General features: G+C 36.1%; 1 protein-coding gene across 2 annotated transcripts in view; it reads left to right on the forward strand.

Moving 5' to 3' along the window:
- Positions 1-20,277, forward strand: part of AKT3 (v-akt murine thymoma viral oncogene homolog 3) — a 143,503-nt gene that overhangs the window by 89,017 nt on the left and 34,209 nt on the right. Inside the window, exons 4-9 of one of the 2 annotated variants that reach the window (XM_010562598.1) lie at positions 401-403; positions 2,431-2,562; positions 6,470-6,535; positions 8,195-8,263; positions 15,763-15,885; positions 17,953-18,081. In XM_010562598.1, coding sequence (XP_010560900.1) covers positions 401-403; positions 2,431-2,562; positions 6,470-6,535; positions 8,195-8,263; positions 15,763-15,885; positions 17,953-18,081 — 522 coding nt within the window. The remainder of the gene's footprint in view (positions 1-400; positions 404-2,430; positions 2,563-6,469; positions 6,536-8,194; positions 8,264-15,762; positions 15,886-17,952; positions 18,082-20,277) is intronic. The other variant, XM_010562597.1, reaches the window with a different exon arrangement.

Genomic DNA, 20,277 nt, shown 5'->3' on the forward strand with positions numbered 1-20,277 from the left:
TTGGATTTTTCCTGTGTTTTTGTCAATTTTCACTGCTTTAGCACAAAGGCAGTTGTTTTTGCTTGATGGTTATATAGAAATATTGAAGTAGATAACCTGACTTTCCAAAGTACTGACTGTGATATTTGAAAAGACTTACCTTTAGTTGATTAAGTACTAGTAGCCACATAGTGTTTGCACACAACTTTACATACTACATCATGCATCACTAATTGTAACACATTATACTAGTTTTTGGAAAAGTTGACCATTTAAGGATTTGTCTGTGGTCATAAACTGTAACTTTACACTCACTTGTGTAAAGTGAGTTTGCTTTAGGTAAAAAGTATACTGAGCCTTAGAAATCTGTTACTCATATTTCTTACTGGCATAAATGCAGTTTTGTTCTTCCTGATGTGAGGTGGTTTTGGCAGCAAAACAAAATCTGTCACTGCAAAATATTTAAGTAAGTTTACATGTGAGCAAAGAATGGAATTCACCAAGGATAGTTTGCTTAGAAGCTACCAATCAACCATGACATGGGAAAAAGATTTAATTCCTGCTGATATAGCTAGAAAATTGATAGATGGAAAGCATCTTCTCTTTAATAAAGCTTTGAAATATCCGGCTATCCAGGTGTTACCTAAAGTAGTCTGTTGGAGACCCTTTGCAGCTTTTAAGTTGCAGGCTGAACACAAAAGCTAAGGAAAGCTAAGGAATTACGGCATTAAAGTGGTTGATGGAACTTCAGTTCTGCCCCTTATGTGAGCAGATTTCAAACTGACTCTGAGCAATTGTATAAATTATTTTCACAGTTTGTCAACAGCAACTTCAGATCCACAGTAATATTATTGTGCACCTGAGTTTAAAGGAATAAATAATTTCAGAAGGAAATTTTGCCTTTTATTCTTTCTCACAAGAGAGAATATATTTTGCCTCCACTATTTGTGATTGCACACCAGGGATATGCCCGATAGCTCTATACTTGGAATGTGTGTGAGATATGTAGGCACTGTTAGAGGTGTTTCTGGTAGAGATAAGGAAAGTACTAATCCATTGTGGAAGACACAAGTAGAAGTTTATCTGTAATGCCAGTATTCAAGAAAACTGCCTGAGGCTGCAACTAGTGATAGAAAGAGACACTAGGAAGATGAAAGATAAAGCACAATCTTTTCTTTTCCTCACATGTAAACAGGATTAAGTATATTTAACTTAGCAAGACTGAGACTCAGAGTATAATTACTCTTTATAAATGTTTGAGTTGTATTATTCACAAAGGAAGGAAGATACTTGATACTGCAGGAGGAAGGAATTGATACTGCAGGACAGTACAGTAACAAGAAAAGGTGAGCGTGTTGTCTTTCAGAGCTTTTAACTGCTTTCCTCAAGGTTCCTGGGTGCCTTAATGGTCTGTGTGTGGTTATGTGGTGCTGCAACCAAGCCAGTAACACAGCACGCTGAAAGATGTGCTGTGGAAACACAGTGGAAGCCAATGATGGCCCTGAGTTGGCCAGAGAAACCCTGCTGTCAATTCAAGGTGACCCTGTGCATTCACTGCATTCTCAGAATTGTGCTGTTTTTAACATCCTCATCTTTGCATCTAATGCATAGACCATAGGTTTGATGCTTGTGAACAGGCTGTGAAATGAACTTGCAGAACTAAGATGATCATTGACTCAAGCTCTGTGCTCATGAAAGTGGCTAAACTGCTTATCTGGTCATATTCTTTCTGTGTGTGACACTCCAGTTGAGCTGATAAACCTACTAGACTCTAACTGTCTGTTGCTAGAACCAGCTCTTGGATGTACTATGTTTAACCTGCAAAACTAGGGCGATACTAGATGCTTGAACGGTCACTATAAGGGAGTCACGTGAAAGAGGAAAACTTGCCACCTCTTCCTTTTCAGAGCCGGACTGATTAATGTAAAAACCACGTAATTGTAATCTGTACTCAAACTTTTAAAAGTCCACCTCTACTGCAAAGACTGTTGTAGAGTCTCATTGGTATAATATTGTAGTAAGGATCATGTGTGTTTCAGAAAAGCCATCAATGCAGTGGTTGGTGTTACACAAAACCTACTGATACGCCACATTCTTGTGTCCCTTGTAACACAGGAGTTTAGGAGCTTTCTTAGATGTGGAGAATTCATGGATTGCTGGTATAGGCTAAGACTTTGCTCTGTGTGTGCTTTGTGAAAACAAGTATGTGTGTGTGTAGGATACTGTGCAGTACTTGACTTCAGAGAACTATAATAATACTATCGTACGATATGTCGTAGTGGTTTAAGGATACAGTTAACTACTATGAACTTAATCATAGAAGTGTACCTATTTTTGTAAACTGTTCTTATTATATCAATAACAGCATTTGGTTTTATGTGGACACACTTATGTACATATTGGAACTGGATAGCATAAGTCTTGTTAATCCTTGTTCTTTGCTCCTGACAGACAATGAATGATTTTGACTATTTAAAACTACTGGGCAAAGGCACGTTTGGCAAAGTTATCCTGGTCCGAGAGAAGGCTAGTGGGAAATACTATGCTATGAAGATTTTGAAGAAAGAAGTCATTATTGCAAAGGTGAGGAAGGCTATAGTTTTAATATTGGGTCATTTTTTTTTTAATGGAATAATCAATATCTAATACATAAGGTGTATTTTTTTTTTTATGGTAACCGAGTTTGTTAGAAATATGTGTGTATCTTCAGAAAACAGGAATACAAAAAAGTATTTGTACCCATTTTGCATCTCTTTTTCCAGTGCCTTTTAATCTAGAGTGTGTGAAAACATTGAGAGGGTTCACTGGGCAGGAAGATAGTGCAATCCAAGTTTAAAACAAGAAAAAGTGCATTGTAGGGTATATTATATACTTAAAAATTTTTTTAAGTCAACTGCAGGTTTATTCAGATAAATGCAATTAATTTAGTGGGCCTGTGCTCTGTTCTTTCTACGTTAGATAAGATTACTGTGCATAGGGCTAACAATTTCATTTTTTCAGTTTTTGAGGAACAAGAAAAGTCTGAAGCTGATGTCTGAAGAAGTGGCTTAAACTAGCATTGTCCAGTCACTTAAACTTGATTATTTTAGTGTTACTAGATCTTGTGCTTGGTCATAATTTTACTAAGTTTAAATATGAAGGTCATCTACTCTGAGCTTTGTTTCTAGCAATTCTAAAGTTTCGAATCCCACTTGCACAGAATAAGTTGAGAGCAATAAACCTACATGCTTTTATCACCATGAGACACAACTGAAAGTAGTCCCAAGGAAGTTTTTGAGGGATGTGGATCTGACTGAGATTTTTGAATGCTTGAGGCTAACAATACCAGTATTTGTAAAAACTGAATGTGGCTGGGAACTACTGTGGTTAACATATATTTTATTTTAAAATATCCTTCAGGTTTTTCTAATCTTCCTATTGGCCTATGAAAACAAGGCGTGCAGTGTTTTGCAGTCTATCTCTGTGTTCATTTGTCTGTCCGTGACTCACTTTCTAATAACTTTTGAATGTGTTGATCAGTTTTGATTAAATTTGATAGAGGGGTAGAAACCTCAAAGAAAATTATATTTCCTTGAGTTTCATTGAAACCAGCCCTGGTATAGGGGGAGAGACTTAATTTTATGTCTTCAGCAGAGAAGAGACTGACCTGTGAGTTCTTTGTGCCCTTAGCAGCTGTTTTGCATGCACTGGCAGGCTAGTCGGCATGTATGTGAGTTGGACTAACAGCAACACAGTGCCCTTTTCTTCATAATCAGGAGATGCAGAAAGAAAGGAGGGTATCGCTGCTGTGTTCTCCTGATCCTGCATGGGAAGGAGCATCTTGGTGGCCCTCCTTGTAAGACTTTATAAATGGCAGCAATCTCTGTGGGTTGCCCTGTGGGTCCCAGAACGTATCTGGTTGCTGCATGCTGGGGCCCAGTCTCCAGAGTAATATCCTTTCCCAGTGCTCTGCTCAGCTGTGGCACCCAGGGGGTCCTCAGGGGAGTCTTATGTCTGACTGCTATGAGTTCCTGTTCTGCTGCTGCTGCTCCTTTATACCCTTCCAGCCTTCAGACCATTTCAGCTGGTTTCTTTGTATCAATAAAATACAAAACACATTTTTTAATTTTAAGGTTTTTCCTTTTACTTTGCTGGCTGCTACATTATCACTGAATTTTTAGAAAGGTTAAAACTGATTCTCAGATGACTTTGTCTCTGTTGAGCAAAAATTCTTGTTCACAGATGTATGAAGCTAGAGAAATTTTGAAGGGTCAGGGATGCAGTGTTCATTGATCTGTTTACCTGAAAACAGAATGCTAGCTCAGTGATTGGGCAGAACCTGGCACTCCCTGAAGCAGACCAGGGTCTGTTTTTCTGCCTATTTGTAGACTAACAAGAAGATTAAGTGTGCGAGGAAAGATGCCTTTCATCCCATAATGACAATGTGAGCACCTCAGTCTTTTAAATTTGACTTCCTCAGAACTGGAATTTAGTTTTGAAGGGAGTCCCTCTAAGTTTTCCATAGTATGGTTGCATATTGATAAGAAACATGAAAGAATAAAAAATAGACTATGCTTAGATCTTCACAAGTTGAGTGATCATAGTTTTTTTCCCTGTGGTCACCAAATACCAGTTTTTCCATTCCTCCCAAACCTAAAAACAAAAGCAGACTCGAGCCTGAACTTAGCTGTCTAGCCCAGTCAGTGTGTAAGTATGCCATGGGGATTTATCAGTAACATTTAACTCGAGATCGATGCTAAGGATACAGTCACTAGGTAGAATAGATCTGCAGTACCACCTCAGCCTATAATGCGTTACAGAATCATAGTATCGTTTAGGTTGGAAAAGACCCGTATGATCATCGAGTCCAACCATAACGATATAATATACACTATAGAAGGTCATACCTGTAACAGCATAATATGAAGCAGAAAAGTGGTGCGTTGAGAGCTGTATCTAGAAGGCTGTATAGCATCTGTCCAGTTCATAATAAGTCTGTTGATCCTAAATTTTCGTGACAGATGAGTATTACACTTACCAGGAAACTGCTACCAGTATTACAAACTTCTGAGGCAATGCTAGAAAAACTCACCATTGCCAGCTTTTTATGCCCCATATCTGGTGAACCACTGAGGTTTAAAAATAAATAAATAAGTAAAACTTCAGGCTTGCTTTTCTCCTTGAAGTGTGTTTTGTTTTCTCCAAATATGTGGTTGTCTTGTGTACACTCAGTGTTGCACTGCTATTCAGCTAAATGGCATCATAATTTATTACTCCTAACTCTGTTGTTGTTGTTTAAATTCCTATTTTGACAATTTTTAAAATCTAATTTAAAACTCCTGACATCTGTGTTTACTTTCTAGTTTAATAATACCTTATCTTCAGAGCTTAGTCTGATAAGCATGTGGAGTACCATAAAGATATATTGGTATTATTTGTAGCAATAATAAAGTATACTCTGGCTAAATATATTTACTTCTGCAGGATTATGGTTGACATTTGAGTCACATTAAGTTAGTCTTCAATTCTGTGGACTATAATACTCAGTGGTAGCTTAGTGCTACAGAAGATGGATAAACCAGGCCAGAGCCTCTCAGGCCCTTTAGGTCCGGCCCCTGGCAGCCCTGGGGTAGTTTCTTTCTCTCCCGTTGGCACAGGGCTCATCTTTAACCTTCCCTCTTCAGGCTCACAGACAGGAAGGGGAGTGCCGCTGTCTCTCTCCAAATGGCCGCTTTCTCAAAATCTGGCGGGAGACGGGGCGGGGGTTGCATGGACATCTCCCAGCTCCCGTGGACAGGTCCGCGTCCGCGGGGAAGGAGGTCGGACAGGTCTGTGTGTGTCCGCGGGGAAGGAGGTCGGACAGGTCTGTGTGTGTCCGCGGGGAAGGAGGTCGGCCCGTCGAGGAGCAGAGGAGCACTGCTCATCGGGACAGGACAGGACAGGCAGGGGAGGGAGGGAGCGGGGGGTGTACAGCCACCTGGGTTTAAAGAAAAACAAACCAAACACCAAACCAAGCGAATGTTTAAAAACAGAAAAACTGTCTTTACTCAACATGAGGCTAGATTAGACCAGGTCCCGTAGTTGCCTGTCAGTTACTACTACCTGTGTATGTTTCCTGCAAATTGATTCCGCCTCTCTGTAGATGTGTGCAGATGATTCATACCAGAACTGCAAAGTTGTGATGACTGTATTTTTAAACTATCAAATCCAATATTATCATTTCCTGCTTCCCTGCATTGGATATAAAGTTAAAGACTTCATTTTAAAGCAAGAAAATAAGAAAAATAAAGTAAAATAAAATGTTACATTGTATTTTGCCAAACTTAAATTCACTTTAAAATCTTTTCTCAAAAAATGTGGATTATTTGTCATGTTTCTTTCAGGTTCATTCATTTTCCCAACACTGTACTGTAGCTTTCTCTTTTCCAAAGTGTTGACCTTTTCCTCATTAATTAATAAAATAACAATTTTATATCTTAATTCAGACCTACTTCTACTCTTTACTTCTCAGGATGAAGTGGCTCATACGCTTACAGAAAGCAGAGTATTGAAAAACACCAGACACCCTTTTTTAACAGTAAGTATTAGGAATTAGCTTTCAGTACATTATCAGGTAATTTTCAACATGATGGGTATTCCATTATGAACAGAACTTACAAACAAATTTAAAGTCTTCCTCATGGTGATTTGTAAACCAGCAGTAGCTATCTGGTGCTTATGATAATCCTTTATCAGAATATGTATTCAAGAGTTCAGAAATAAAGTTTCTAATAATTTTGCAAAGCTTAACTGCACTGAAAACAAATTTAGTTGTAGAATATAACTGTTGTGCAATTTTTGTGATTTTTGTATATGAACACTTTTTTAATAAAAGTTATTGATTTCACATGGTGTCAAGTAAGTAGTTTTTACCAAGAAAACTTAATTAAGAATTCAATAAAATGATAAAAATAACTATTTGTTCAGCATAAGTAGCCCATGGAGCAACAAAACTCAACCCCCACCACTTCAATATCTTTGTCTTCATATGGTTAATACTTAATAAAAGGAAAATACTGAAAAGGAGATGAAAATTTTAAGATTCATTTCAAATTCTGATTAATAGTTTTAATTTTACAACTGACTTTCTTCTGTAGAAATAATTCTGATTCCTCTCCTTGGAGAATATATTAGAAAATATTTTCATTGGTTTCAAAAGATAATTAACATGTTGTGTTTCAAGATAGGGGAAAATGTTTTTCTTTTTTGTATTAAAGTATCAAAGTATAACATGGAAACTTTCCTGTTCAAAAAATCATAAACAAACCCTTTAGAAAGCAGAGGATTGCATTTACATTGCTTGGCCAAAATATTGTTGGAAATTCAGTCAAGAGAAATGAGATCCCCTGAAGTTTCTTAAATTAGAGTGTAAAGGTAAGCAGGAGTAGGCATAATTCCAATCAAATCATGCAACAATGTTACTGCAGTTGTATCTTTATATATTTCTGATACTATTAAGTAAATATTTTAAGGAGACATGCAGTATTGAAGTCACCTGAGTCTTGTTATGATTTTTTTTACATATACTTCTACTGCATTTTGTTTCTTTTAGACCAAGCCTGCATCTGTGGATTTTCTTTGGTATCATTTTTCCAAGGAACATCAAATCAACATTGATAAAATAAAAAAATTTTAATTAAGATAATAACATTTGCTACAATTTTAAAATGATATGTAGCTAGATATATTCATTTGGCACTCTGTTTTTAATGTTGCATAGTATGTGAAACTAGAGAGTGCTTGCTTTGGAAATGAAAGCAGGCTGGAGGTTAAGATCACTTTTAAGATTTCATTTGGGAGAAATAAAAAAGACTATGGTAATCTCTCTTGTCATGGTCATTGTGGAAGTGGACATCATAAAATATGATGAGTGAGAATAGCTGGTACCATGTATGGCAGTGAGAAATGCAGTATAAAATTGTGTATTTTAGTAAATATTTAGTATTTTATTATAACTAGCATGATGTTTTCATACCAATGGCTATGTGGCAGAGATAAGGGAAGACATGAAGGTTTTTGTATTAATTAATCTCAAGCTCCAGATGGGAAGTTACACTTTTAATTACTCTGAAAGTTCTCACCAAGTCAGAATTGTCTGCTTAAGAGGATAAAATTAAGTTTTGTTACAGTTATAAGTGCAAGAAATTGGGTTAATACATGTTGATAATTGGTTTGGTTTTGCTGTTTTCTTTGCAAGTCCTTGAAATATTCCTTCCAGACAAAGGATCGTTTGTGTTTTGTGATGGAGTATGTTAACGGAGGAGAGGTAAGTTTAAAAAAGTTGTTCTGCACTTGTAATGGCAATGCTGTCACTGGGTTACGTTTTAAAGCTTATATTTTTTTCTTGCCCCTTTTTGCTTTCTAGTATCTTTGAAGTGTTTTTTTTTCTAAAATTTTTATTTAAAAAAAATGTAAACATGTTTTATAACTATGCTGTCAAAAGTAGTTCCTATTCTTGAAAATTTAGACTGTTGTATCGTGAAAGATAATTTCGTGGTAGAGAAAAAATTACAAATAGCTTGCTTATTATATTTTCTTCAAGCATACTATAGCATGTTCTGACATGAAACGTTCATAATCTTGTGCAAACAACCAAAAATAATGTTGAGTAGTCTTGCTTTTGTCCTAATGTGAAACATGTGCTCTCTTCTTCGCTATAGCCATTGCAAATACCTACTAGAAAAGAGTGGTGTGTTTGTATTTTTCATTACTTCTGTCCCCTTCACTTGCTGTGTACTCTGGAAATTTCAACTTAAGTGCTAAACTTCTTAGAGTGTCATTAGCCTTTAAGCTGTTGCTGTCCTCCAGCTGTTTACTGAAGAATGGAATATCAAAACCTATACCCATCAAACGGAATTAAACAGAACTGCAATCTAAGAAGAGGGCTTTTATCTGCCTTTTAGCTGCTGTTTGCTATTCAGACTGTATCCTGTTACAACCTGAACTAGGGGGTTTTCCTTGTCTACTGTATGCTGCATAATAATGTTAAAGGGCAGTTTCCACTAGTTTTTTTTTTCTTAGAAAACTGGTTCTTCATTCAGGAATTGCTGCAGCATGATACCGTGTTTTGCATTATCCTTTTGCTGTGCTCTCCTACAACAAAACTGTCTTCAGCTAGAACCCTAATGCCTGAGCACCCCCAGAGTGCCTGTCCTGGCATTCGTTGCTCTGGTGATTTCTGGGCCGAGTCTGAGGCCTGTTTACATCCTAATGCATCCATGGCCATCCTCTACCAGCCATGGCTAAACATGGTGCTATAGGGCTCTCCTGTGGGAGGATGGCTTGTTTGACTCAATGTGTATGAACCCCGTTCTGGACATCACAGGCGTTGAACCATTTTGGCTAGTTGAACTAAACACAAAAATGTCCCTCAGCAGCAATGGGATAACAGCCTTCTCTTGGACACCCAGCTGGCATATTTGAATTTGAACTTGTCACCAATATGAAGTCAGTGCTATCTATAATGAGTTTTAAAAGTGATGCCTTAAAAACTACCTAATTCTTCTTCGTTTCCTCTGTGCAGGACCTTATTGCATTTCTGTAATCTCAGGGGATGCACTTTGAAAGTATATTTTTAACATCAGCCTTATCATTTAGATACTCATCTTTTTGAAAGATAACTTTCTGTTCTATTTGAATGCAGAGCAGAGCCTGCAGAGAATGTTTTCAACTCCTTCCTTATGGTTGAGGATACTCTGACTCTGTGTTTTGATCAAGCTTGTATCTTGCATTCCTCTGCATTGGGTGGTGGTCCTTTGTGGCAACTGCTGTAAACATCTTGTGTCATGGATTTCCTGGTGGCAGCCTGCTTTTGCTTTTGTTTGTCAATGTTGCTCATGTTCTTTGCTGATGGTTCCCTAATTCAGTGAAGCCAACAGTAAATTTTTGCCACAGTGGGAAATAATGGCTTTTCAGAGTAGGCAGTTTTCTTTGAAGAAACTCTCTTGATTTGCTTATGTGCTTCTCCTTGACTAGAGATCTGGAATAGTTAGTTGGACAAGCTGTCCTTTTTAATGGGAAAATCTTTAATCTTACCAAATTTTCCTGTGAATTTCAGACTTTAGTCAGTGTCTATTAAGAAATACAAAGGACTTTATATTTGTAAAAATAGCCTTGTTATTAACTCAGAACTACTGAAAGTAAGTTGCACAAAGTTTAGCCAGCATTTTAGCCATTTATTAAGCATATGTCCTATACGGTACACAGAGTTTTTTCTTTTGCTGCTTCCCTCTACTGTTCTCTCTGTCTTCCAAGGAAGTTTCATTTCATTACAATAGTTTCTCACTGTTGAAGGTGTTGAAACTCATCTTTTAATTATATCCTTCCAGTGGGAAATTGACTGTAGCAGTTCCATGTTGCTTTTGATTTTCTCCAGAGCTGTACTATCTTCAGTGTGTTTCTGTTTAAAATTCCTTTAGATTAAAGATTTCTTTTTAGTTAAACAGTTGTGCCTGAGTCAATTGCTTGGGAATTTTCATGGATTATGTCTTTCAGGAGCACATTACCCAAACAGTCCTCTGAACGAAGGAGTTCTTGAAATTTGTATCTGTATTCTTGACTCTCACCTAGGTGAAAGCAAGAACATGGCACAATTTAGGCTTCTGCCCTACTACAGTAATGAAGAGTGTCAGATATCTTAGTTCCTCTTCCTATAGTTAGGAAGGAAAACAGTCAAAGAAGGGGTCACTGAGTTTCATTCTGGAGGAGAAGAAATTGTGTTAAAATTATTCTAAACAAGAATGTTCTTATACCTGTTAAAAATCTAGATCCATGTTGAATTTAATATTCTGCCCGAATAGTAGCAATTTATCTTTGCCTTACCTTTGCCTGTGTAACTTCAAATTAGTTAGGCTCAGTTAATAAGGGAACACATTATAATGAAAATGTAATTGCATCAGTTTTACTGGTCTACGTGTGCTTTTTTACAATGTACAAAGTATTACTGTATTGAATTCTCTTTTGGCTTCCTTTAAAAAAAGAAAAAAACCCATATTCTGTAGCTAAATGTATTAAAGTGAAACTTTAGAGGATTTTTTCAAGCAAATTATTCAGATGGAAATACTGAACACATTTTCCTCATACTGACAACTTTTACAGTTAATTTTCTGCTGCTTAAGGGCCCAACCTTGAAATCTTTGTTGGGGGCTGAAAGCTTAACTTTTTCTTTTCTTAGTGTTGCTGTTGGAGTCTGTGGATGAAATGTTTAGCAATGTCTATTGATCATAAACTATGTTGCAGTATAGAGCTAGAAGGATACTTCTAACATTGTGATTCTCAATACCTTTGTTATACTGAAGGAATTACATTACAGTAGCATTAAGGCATTGAAATTTGATTTTAGAAAAAAAAAAATTAATCTGGTTTCAGTGAGATGACCAAATTCCATTATCAAGACTTTGAAATGACATATTTTATGAGTGTGTGGTAAAAAAGTACATGCAGTATTGCATGATAAACTGTGTTCTTTGGTTCAAAATACAGAATATTCATATAAATATTTTTAAATAAGTAAAACTATCAGTACTTACAGATAACCACAGGCCTACTTTAAAGAAAACAAACCCCCTTCCTTTTTGTACATTTTTTTGCTCTCCTTGTCCTATCAACATTTTGAAAAAAAATGTGTAAGGCTGTACTGATGGTTTTCCTGCTAGTATTGATGTGTCTACTCTTCCTTTTGTAAACCCATAAAATTTTGAGTATTATGTGATTGCAGTATGTTAGTAGTACATTACAGTGTTCCCCCAACTTCCAGGCCACACAGAATAGTATAAACTGTGGTATAAAAAATGATACTGTAAGAATGGCTCTGTATTGTTGGGGAATACTTTTAGAGTGTATGTTTCCCATTTTTTATTTCCAGTATTTTGCTTTAAAGGTTGAAAAGCTTTAGGAATTAAATCTATGACATACATTACTCTGCAGAGTACACTGATTCAGCTGACTAATAAGTTGATTAACTTCCTTGCTTTGCACTTTCAGGATAATTCCAAATTCCATACTTTGTAACAAACGTAATTGGTAATTATCTGTATAATAAAATTAGACTCAAAAATTTGGTTTCTCCACACCAGAATTCTGAATCTCTGTTCCACTTGGCTTTTTTTTTTCTTTTTTTTTTTCTTTTTTCAACAGCTCTTACTTAATTCATTAGGCAAGAGAGAACTAATTGGTTTGTTGTAATTGAACAAGTGCTATTACTGTCTAGGAAAAAAGACAGAGGATTTACAAGTGACCTAATGAAAAATAACTGAATATTGTTGTATGCTTTGTCATTTTTATCTTGGTTGTGTCCTGTTTTATTTTCCTAAACTCTAAGTAAGTGAGAGAATGTTTGTAACCTAAAATTATGATAGTCCAAGATAAGGGTGCTATATATCTTTGGGTATAGAATGTGCCTAGAAGCAATATAAAGTCTGAAACAATAAACAAATAGTTCAAAATTTCAAGGCTGCTACTGCAAATGCTTTGCAAAAGAGTCAAATCAACAGTCAAATATAAAATGTGTTTACCTGCAGAGCTGAGCAAATGCAATATGCAACAGCAAGAGCCAGTCATACAACTTTCAACATGCTAAATAGGTCACTAGCATATGTAGAAGTTTAACATATTGACTGATATAAGGTTTTGTCTTTTATATATTTGGCATGCTTGGATCTGCAGTTGAATGTACTTTTATGTTTGATCTTTGTTTTTATTTGTTAAAATTTTTCCATTAAAATTTTTTATTAGGAGAAAAACCCATGGCAACACTGTTGTTCAGTTTTTAAATACATACCAGCAAATTTATAGCTCCAGTCCTCACCATAACTATAGCACCCTCATGTATGCCATCAAAAATGTTATGTGCAAAATGGCTTGCTTTGTGCCAAAGCTATTCTTATTGCAATTCCAATGAGTTTATAGCACATATTTAATAACTGCAAATCAATAAATAGTGCAAATATTGGAAGCTTTTTTGCATAACCTTCCATCAGACTTCTTCTTTCCCTTCTCTGACTTAATAAGTCTACTCTTCATGTTCCGACAATTGTAAATAGAGCCTGGTGGCATAATTATTCCACAATAGTGAACCAACTAAATAATTAGCTGAAAATAATGCTGTAATCTCACTGAATTAGATTTTTTTTATTATGATTTTAACATTTTCTTTAATATCTTTAGCATATAACTCAGTGTATGAATTCACTTTTAATATACATTTTCATATCTAAATTTACATTCTTCATTCAAAACTAGTGTGTATGGTTTGATGACAGCTGTTAGGTGCTATAATAATATGAAGAATGCTTATGAAGAGCGACTGTAGTGTCATATATAATGTTAAAATAAACTGACTTGGGAACTCGTAGTCTCTTTGCCAAACACAACTGTTGCTAGTTGTTTCTAGCTGGTCATTTTGCTTTGAGGTTAGTATTTTAAATTAATATCAAGAATATTTTGTTGGAAATAAACACTAAAGAAAATAAATTTTTGTTATGTTAACTTGTCAGGTTATCAACTCTCAGATTCAAATTGGGACACTTTTTTTTAATGGAAACTAATATATCTGTTGCTGACAAGTATCCTGAGATTTTAGAATTTTCTAAGACTTTGCTGCTCAACTAGTGGATACAGTAGTTAATATAGAAAACTGCAAAAGTCCTTTTGCATGGATATGAATGTAGGGCTAACTGGAGATTATACTGTAAATTTTTGGAATGTATTTGCTATTTGTACACATTAAAAAGTGATCTGAAAGTTGGCCTTTATTTTGAATTACTTTGAGTCCGTCGAAACAAGTAAAACTCTTAAAATGAGTGAAATTAACTCATTATTTATGAAAGAGGCCACAAAACAGACATAAATGCATAAATGACATAAATGTATTTTGCTTTATTTGGATGAAGATCCACTTAGTGGTGTTTGTTTCCTATTTAAATTTGCAAAAATGTGTGGAAAAGACCCCACAAACTGAGAAATTTATTTATTCTTTTCTCAATTTTATAATATGTGAGTCACTTCATAAAGGCAGACGTAGTTGCTTAGTCTGGATGGGTCTTGTGTTTGCGTTGGCAGTTAAGCAGTCGTCAGTACAGAAAGCAGGTTACTACAGGGAGGGCTTATGTCACCACCAGAGATTGGTGCTTAAAGAGAGAAATGAGCAATTGAGTACCTGCAAAACAATGATCCTCCTTTTCACGCAGGTATTCCATTTTTATACAGGGTGTCTTGGGAATTCAAAAAGAAATTGAAAGGGGAATGCACATACAATGAACAAAAATGAAATATTCTCTTTAAATCATACTGCAGCTTCTGTTTTCTGTGAGGTCTCTGCTTATACAAGTATATACTGCCAAAAAACTCAGTTTAGTGGGAAGTTCATTTAGGTTCAGAAGAAAGTAATACACGTTTTTTGAAGTACAATTGTCAGGAAAGAAGTTGACTTCTAGTTGTTTACAGGATTGACTTTTTAATTACATTTTGAAAAGTCCACACACTGAAAATAGCTGCAGAAATTCTTACACTGTTCTGTGCTGTGTGAGCAGTGTAGATTTCCTACAGGTGTAAAGTAGGATGTGGTAATGACAGATTAAGCACATCATTGGTTTTTTGCTTGGTGGGTTTTGGGTTTTTTTTTGTCCCTGCCCTGCCATTTCAGAATTCTCATCTACTTGATATTTTTTAGCAGTGAAAATAAACCCCCCACATTGTTGTTATGGATTTCCTTGTCTATATTTAATTTATAAATGATCACATTTTCTGTATTTCTGTTTTGATTGTTAGCTCTTGTGGTGAAACCAAAAACATTATAACATGAAGGAGTAAGGCTGGCAGCCTGTTTGGTCTTAAGCAGAATACAGAAATGTACTCACTAATCTTTGCTTGAGGACTTTACCAAGCTTTCTTAACACACTAAATAAAACCAGCCATTTTAGAGAACATTTGAATTAAATAGCCAAATCCTGCTTTTTTAGGAGGTGTTCCAGGTTCTGAGGGTGATGTTTTATCCAATAAGATGCTGACAGCCTTACCGAACTTCACCTTAGGCTTTTTCATTGCAGCTGAAGTTACTGGCAATACGTAATGTCTAGTATTTTTCACTGAAAGCCTTCAGTTGAAAAAGTGTCTGCAAAGTGCTGTTACTTATAAAGTATTAAAGAGACAAAACCCCCAAAGAAATGTTTACATTGTAGCAAAGAAATACACTAAATACACGGATTTGTTTTTATAAGCCCTAAGCAGTTGTTCCTTTGCTTTTTCTAGTGACTGTGATATTGCTAGCAGTACGAATGTGCTGTTTTTGTAAAATGCCAGCTCACCTGTTTAGTTGAAGTCTGCTGAAGAACTAGACTTTTTTCAGTTCAAAGGAAAGTTATTAATTACTGAAAAACTTAAGGCAGAACCAGAATCTGGGTATTTTAGTGATATTTCTCAGTGGCTTAAAATAAAAATCCAAGTAAGTGGTGGAGGGAGAAGTACAGAATGATGCTGCTGCATACTACTTTTTTTTTTTTCCTCTGGTAACTGAAGGTTAAATGAGTAGCAAGCAGAATGCCTTAAACAAGATTGGTATATTGATTAAAACGCTGATTTAACAGCTCGCTTTCTCCCTTTGGAAACCTGGAAAAGATAAGCCAGCTGCTGTCTAAGAGTGCTGAGTGTCCACTGAGAGTACACTATCTATCATCACAATATGGTGATGAGAGGTGTTTTATGTTTGTGTTAATTTCCCCCACTAAATCAGTAATTATTACAATCCTGTCCCTGCTGTTTACCCTGCAGCTGTTTTTCCATTTGTCGAGAGAGCGGGTGTTCTCAGAGGACCGCACACGCTTCTATGGTGCAGAAATTGTCTCTGCCCTGGACTATCTGCATTCTGGGAAGATTGTGTACCGTGATCTCAAGGTAAAAAAAGAAAAAAAAAGTAATCAAATTTTTGGTTTTGCAGAGACTATTGGGACAAACACAAAGTAATTATAAAGTTGCACTATTCAGAGTTAATGGGGAAAAAAAATCTGTGTTCAGTTTAAAGTTCAGTGTGTGCTGAAGGAAGTCGTTTGATACAGTAATCTATAGATGGGTACATTACTTGACTTAAACTTGATTAAAAAAGAAAACAGCATACCTTAGTAATAGCACTTGAAGGAGATCTAAACTTCTTATGCTTTTTTTTTTTTCCCATTACTTACAACTTAACTTGGATTTCAACACAAATCTCAAATATAATTCTCAATGTCCCCAAACAAGGGAAATGGAGAATTGGGACAATGTGACTGCATTCTGTTTATCTCACCAAAGAGTTACGTTCTTATACGATTTGAAAACATTTAAAACAATACTTCAATAGGAAAAGAAGTTCAGCCTTAATTTAAAAATTATTTTTTCTTTTATGTCTTGGGAAGGATTCATGATACTGGAATGTAGTTTGGCTTACATTTGCCTGCGTATACAGTTTTGTATCCTCTGTTGCCTGAAGCTCCAGGTGCTCTGTAACACAGTATGACCATGTTCTATGGAAAATAACCTCTGCTTTCAACAGGAACATATTCTAACTTATGTGAGAGGAAATTCTAAATTCCACGATGATACTATTTTATTTCTGTAACAAGCCTTCAATTTCTTGTACGGGAAATTGTGCTTTTGCATTATACATGCGCACTAGTGGAGTTCATTAATGGACTCCTTTGTACAGGAATAGAAGAGAAGGAGGCAACGGTAGGCAAGTTCTGCTCTGGGCGGCAGACAAAACAAAATACTGACTTACCTGTTTGTAGCAGAATCTGTTGTAATAGTATGAAATGCTATAACATCTGGGAAAAATATGGGATTGTCTGGTCAAGGAATAATAGGCCATGATTTTTTATTTAAATTCTAAATAAAAAGGAAAGAGGAATTTGACGTCATTAATCTTCTATTGCTGGTGTCATCTACTTTGCATCTTCTTTGTATGACACTGTTAGACTAAACTGGAAAAACCTTTGAATTGTATTTCAGGCTTTATGCAGACTTAGGAAGACAGGGTTATGATTGTTCTTAGTTGGTATTTTCACTACACACCTTATAATTACTAAAAAAACCCCTTTTTCTGTTGAGAAAAGTTGTTCAGAAGTATGTTTTACTTGGTTTTAGTTCTATCTGTATTTAAAGTATTGCTAATAAAAAGCTTTTGGGAAAGTGATGCTAGCCATGCTTTTGAGATAGTCCACAGTAAATATTGCAGTAGTTTTTATTCCTGTTCTTTAAATACTTTGTAACAGGCTATATTCTGTTTTCATATCTCAAAGCAAGAATCATGTATTTAAAAAGCAATGCAAAGCATGCAGAGCTACACATACACAATTTAAGAACAGTGTCCTTTGCAAGTATACAAGGAGGAATTTACCTCAGGGTTTTGGTTTTTATCAGCAGCCTCTCTACCCACACTTTTGTCTGTTATTGAAAAGGTGGTAGAAGATGCAGATATTTTAAGGATCTACGGATATATATTAACTATTTCATGACAGTATAGTAAGTAAAATGCATCTTGATAAATGAAGGTCATGTTACAGCAAAGGAAACCTATGAAGTCTTACCAAATTACAGCCATGATTGTAACCTTGAATTACTTGATTATTTATTGAGAATATTTAGAAATTTATTTTGCTTCCATTGTATGGAGGATGCACCAAACTTGTAAAACTTCAGAATGAAAGGTCACGCTTTGATTGACCTGGTATTGACTATTGTAAACTGTATTAAAGTTTTAAATAATTATTGTATTACATTAATAATAATAATAATTATTGTATAACAGTAAGCATTGTTAAATACTGTAATAAATAGATGCTGTAGTGTTTTTTTTTTTTTTAAATTACAAACAAATTAAATTCTATTGCAAGCAATAACTCTGTATCTTTTTTACAAAATTGATGTAATGCATCAGCCAGTCCTGTTAAGAAATACTAAGGGAACATTTTTTTCCCCAACACACAGTTAGAAAATCTAATGTTGGATAAAGATGGACACATAAAAATTACAGATTTTGGACTTTGCAAAGAAGGGATCACAGACGCAGCAACTATGAAAACATTCTGCGGTACTCCAGAATACCTGGCACCCGAGGTATGATTTGGAATATATTCTTGTAATACAGTATAAAATGTTTATTTCTCATTTAATTTTAGACTGTGATGTTTGTATGCTGAAAACTGTTCACTGTAGTCAAGAACTGACAGTCTGCCTGATTAATACTATGCAGCTGTTATTCAGAATTGTATGTGCTACTGTTCTTAGTGGTGATTGTATGTATATTGATGCTGTGCTTCTTAGTGTTTGGAAAGGCCTCTAACGTGCATTTTCCTTCTCATATTTGCCTTCTTCTGTTAAAGTTTTTATCTTCCGATGATTTCTTCAAAAATAATCTTCCATCTGCCTGTCACTTGGAACATATGATCCTGCTTAACTGAGCTGTATAACTAGTGTTTATATAGCCTCAGTGGAGGCGAGGGGGAATAGGAAGGTACTGAGTTTGCTGGGTTTTATCCGAACTCCCTGGTTGCAGGGAGAGGGAGTTGGAATTTTAGATATTTCTGCTAAAAACAATTGAGTGTATCAGCCTCAGAACTGGTTGAGGTGGGCACCAAAACTTAGCTGTTTCCTAGTATATAAGCAGAAGTCGCATCCCAGAGTATGCCACCCCATCTTTACCATTAGCTAGCACTCGGAGTGCCAAACATCTCACTTCCTGAGGATTTATAAAAAGATGGACATGAGGACGTTGTTTTGGCTCCCTTTGCAGCTCTGGTTTGGCCACCTGAGAATCTGTTGTGGAAGCTCAGTTGACCCAAATGATCTGCTCCAGTATTAGTGCTGACAGCTCTGACACTGATGCCTAGTGAGAAAAAGCAAGGGAAGCACTCTCAAAATTGTGGTTTTGTCATGTCTGGCTTCAGTCAACAGTACTGATTGCGGTGCTTGGAAATGTCGTTCTGCCTCTCCCCTGGGATTGCCAAATGCAACTCCAGTATTGACGTGAAAGACAGCTTTATTTTTTTTACTTAATGCCAAGGATTCTGTGGATGCTGAATTAGCCCTTATTTCCATTCCTGTCAGCATTCAAGATTTCTACTTGACATAGTACACACCTGATACTGAGACAATTTTCTGGTCAACCTAAAGGGCTTTACAAGGCCCTTCAGTCCTACCATTTGTTTAAAGAAGGACTCTTCAAGGGATTCCCCACCTCTTGCAGCAACTCAGCACCAGCAGAAAGTCTCTATTATGTTAATCGTCTTTGAAGAAGAATGTGCCTTAGTTTGAAGGGAGGAGGTGAGGAGGCACTGATTCAGCATAGCTCTTTACTCTTATTTTCAGGACTATTGAATCCTGAGTAGCAGCAACAAGCCCTGGAACCTGTTTCAACACACAAGTTTAGATTGCCTTTCATTTTTTATTCTGAACCTTAAAATTAAGGGATGTCAAGGAAACTGATACACATCACCTTCTGGATACTTCTGGCTGGAAATGAAGGTTTTAGGATGGTCAGGTTTGTGGGTTTGAGAGTCTTTCTAAATCAGTTAAAGCAAATTTGAAGTCATCTTCAATTTGCACTCAGGGAGGAAATTGAAACTGCTGATAGTTGGTTATAAGTTAATATGGTATGTAAAGTTAATGAAACCATTTTTGATCATAGCAAGATCTTTTGATACATTCTTTTTCTCCAACTGTAAAGGAGACATCAGTATTCTTAGGAGCCACTAACTTTCTCTTCATCCATCTGGTTCCATCTTCCTTGATTCTTTCAGCAGTGAAGAGACATCTGAGCAGTCATGCTCTCACAGTTCAGGTTTGAAGTACCTAAATAATTTTGGTTGGTTAAGTGTGTGCATTTCAGCTGTTTGTCAAGTCACCAGCTGCTCTAGCTATGAAGACAAACTCACTGATACCTGGTCTCCTTTGCAGAATCTCATCGCATAGATTCCAAGGAAGACTTGGATGCAGGTTGTTGCTATCCTGGTTGGCAATTTCTGACATCTCCTTTGTGTTTAGTGCAGGAACACTCAGCAGTTACCTACATTTAAGGATCCCAGATTGGCTTAGTATAGTGGCCACTTTTCTTGTGTTCCACACCCAGAATCTGTTGCAGCAACAAGAAAGAACACAAGGGTTGATACTGTCATCACTGGCATAGACTACAGGTGTCATTGCCAGCTCTTACCCCCTCATTGCCTTCTTGTCAGCAGTCTTGGAAAACATTCTCAAAGAGTGCAAATATCCTGTTCAGTTGCTTTCATCTGCTTCTCTTTCTCTCACTTTTGA

This window comes from Haliaeetus leucocephalus, unplaced genomic scaffold (assembly GCF_000737465.1).
Source record: "Haliaeetus leucocephalus isolate CR32 unplaced genomic scaffold, Haliaeetus_leucocephalus-4.0 Scaffold162, whole genome shotgun sequence".
Taxonomy (NCBI): Eukaryota; Metazoa; Chordata; class Aves; order Accipitriformes; family Accipitridae; genus Haliaeetus; species Haliaeetus leucocephalus.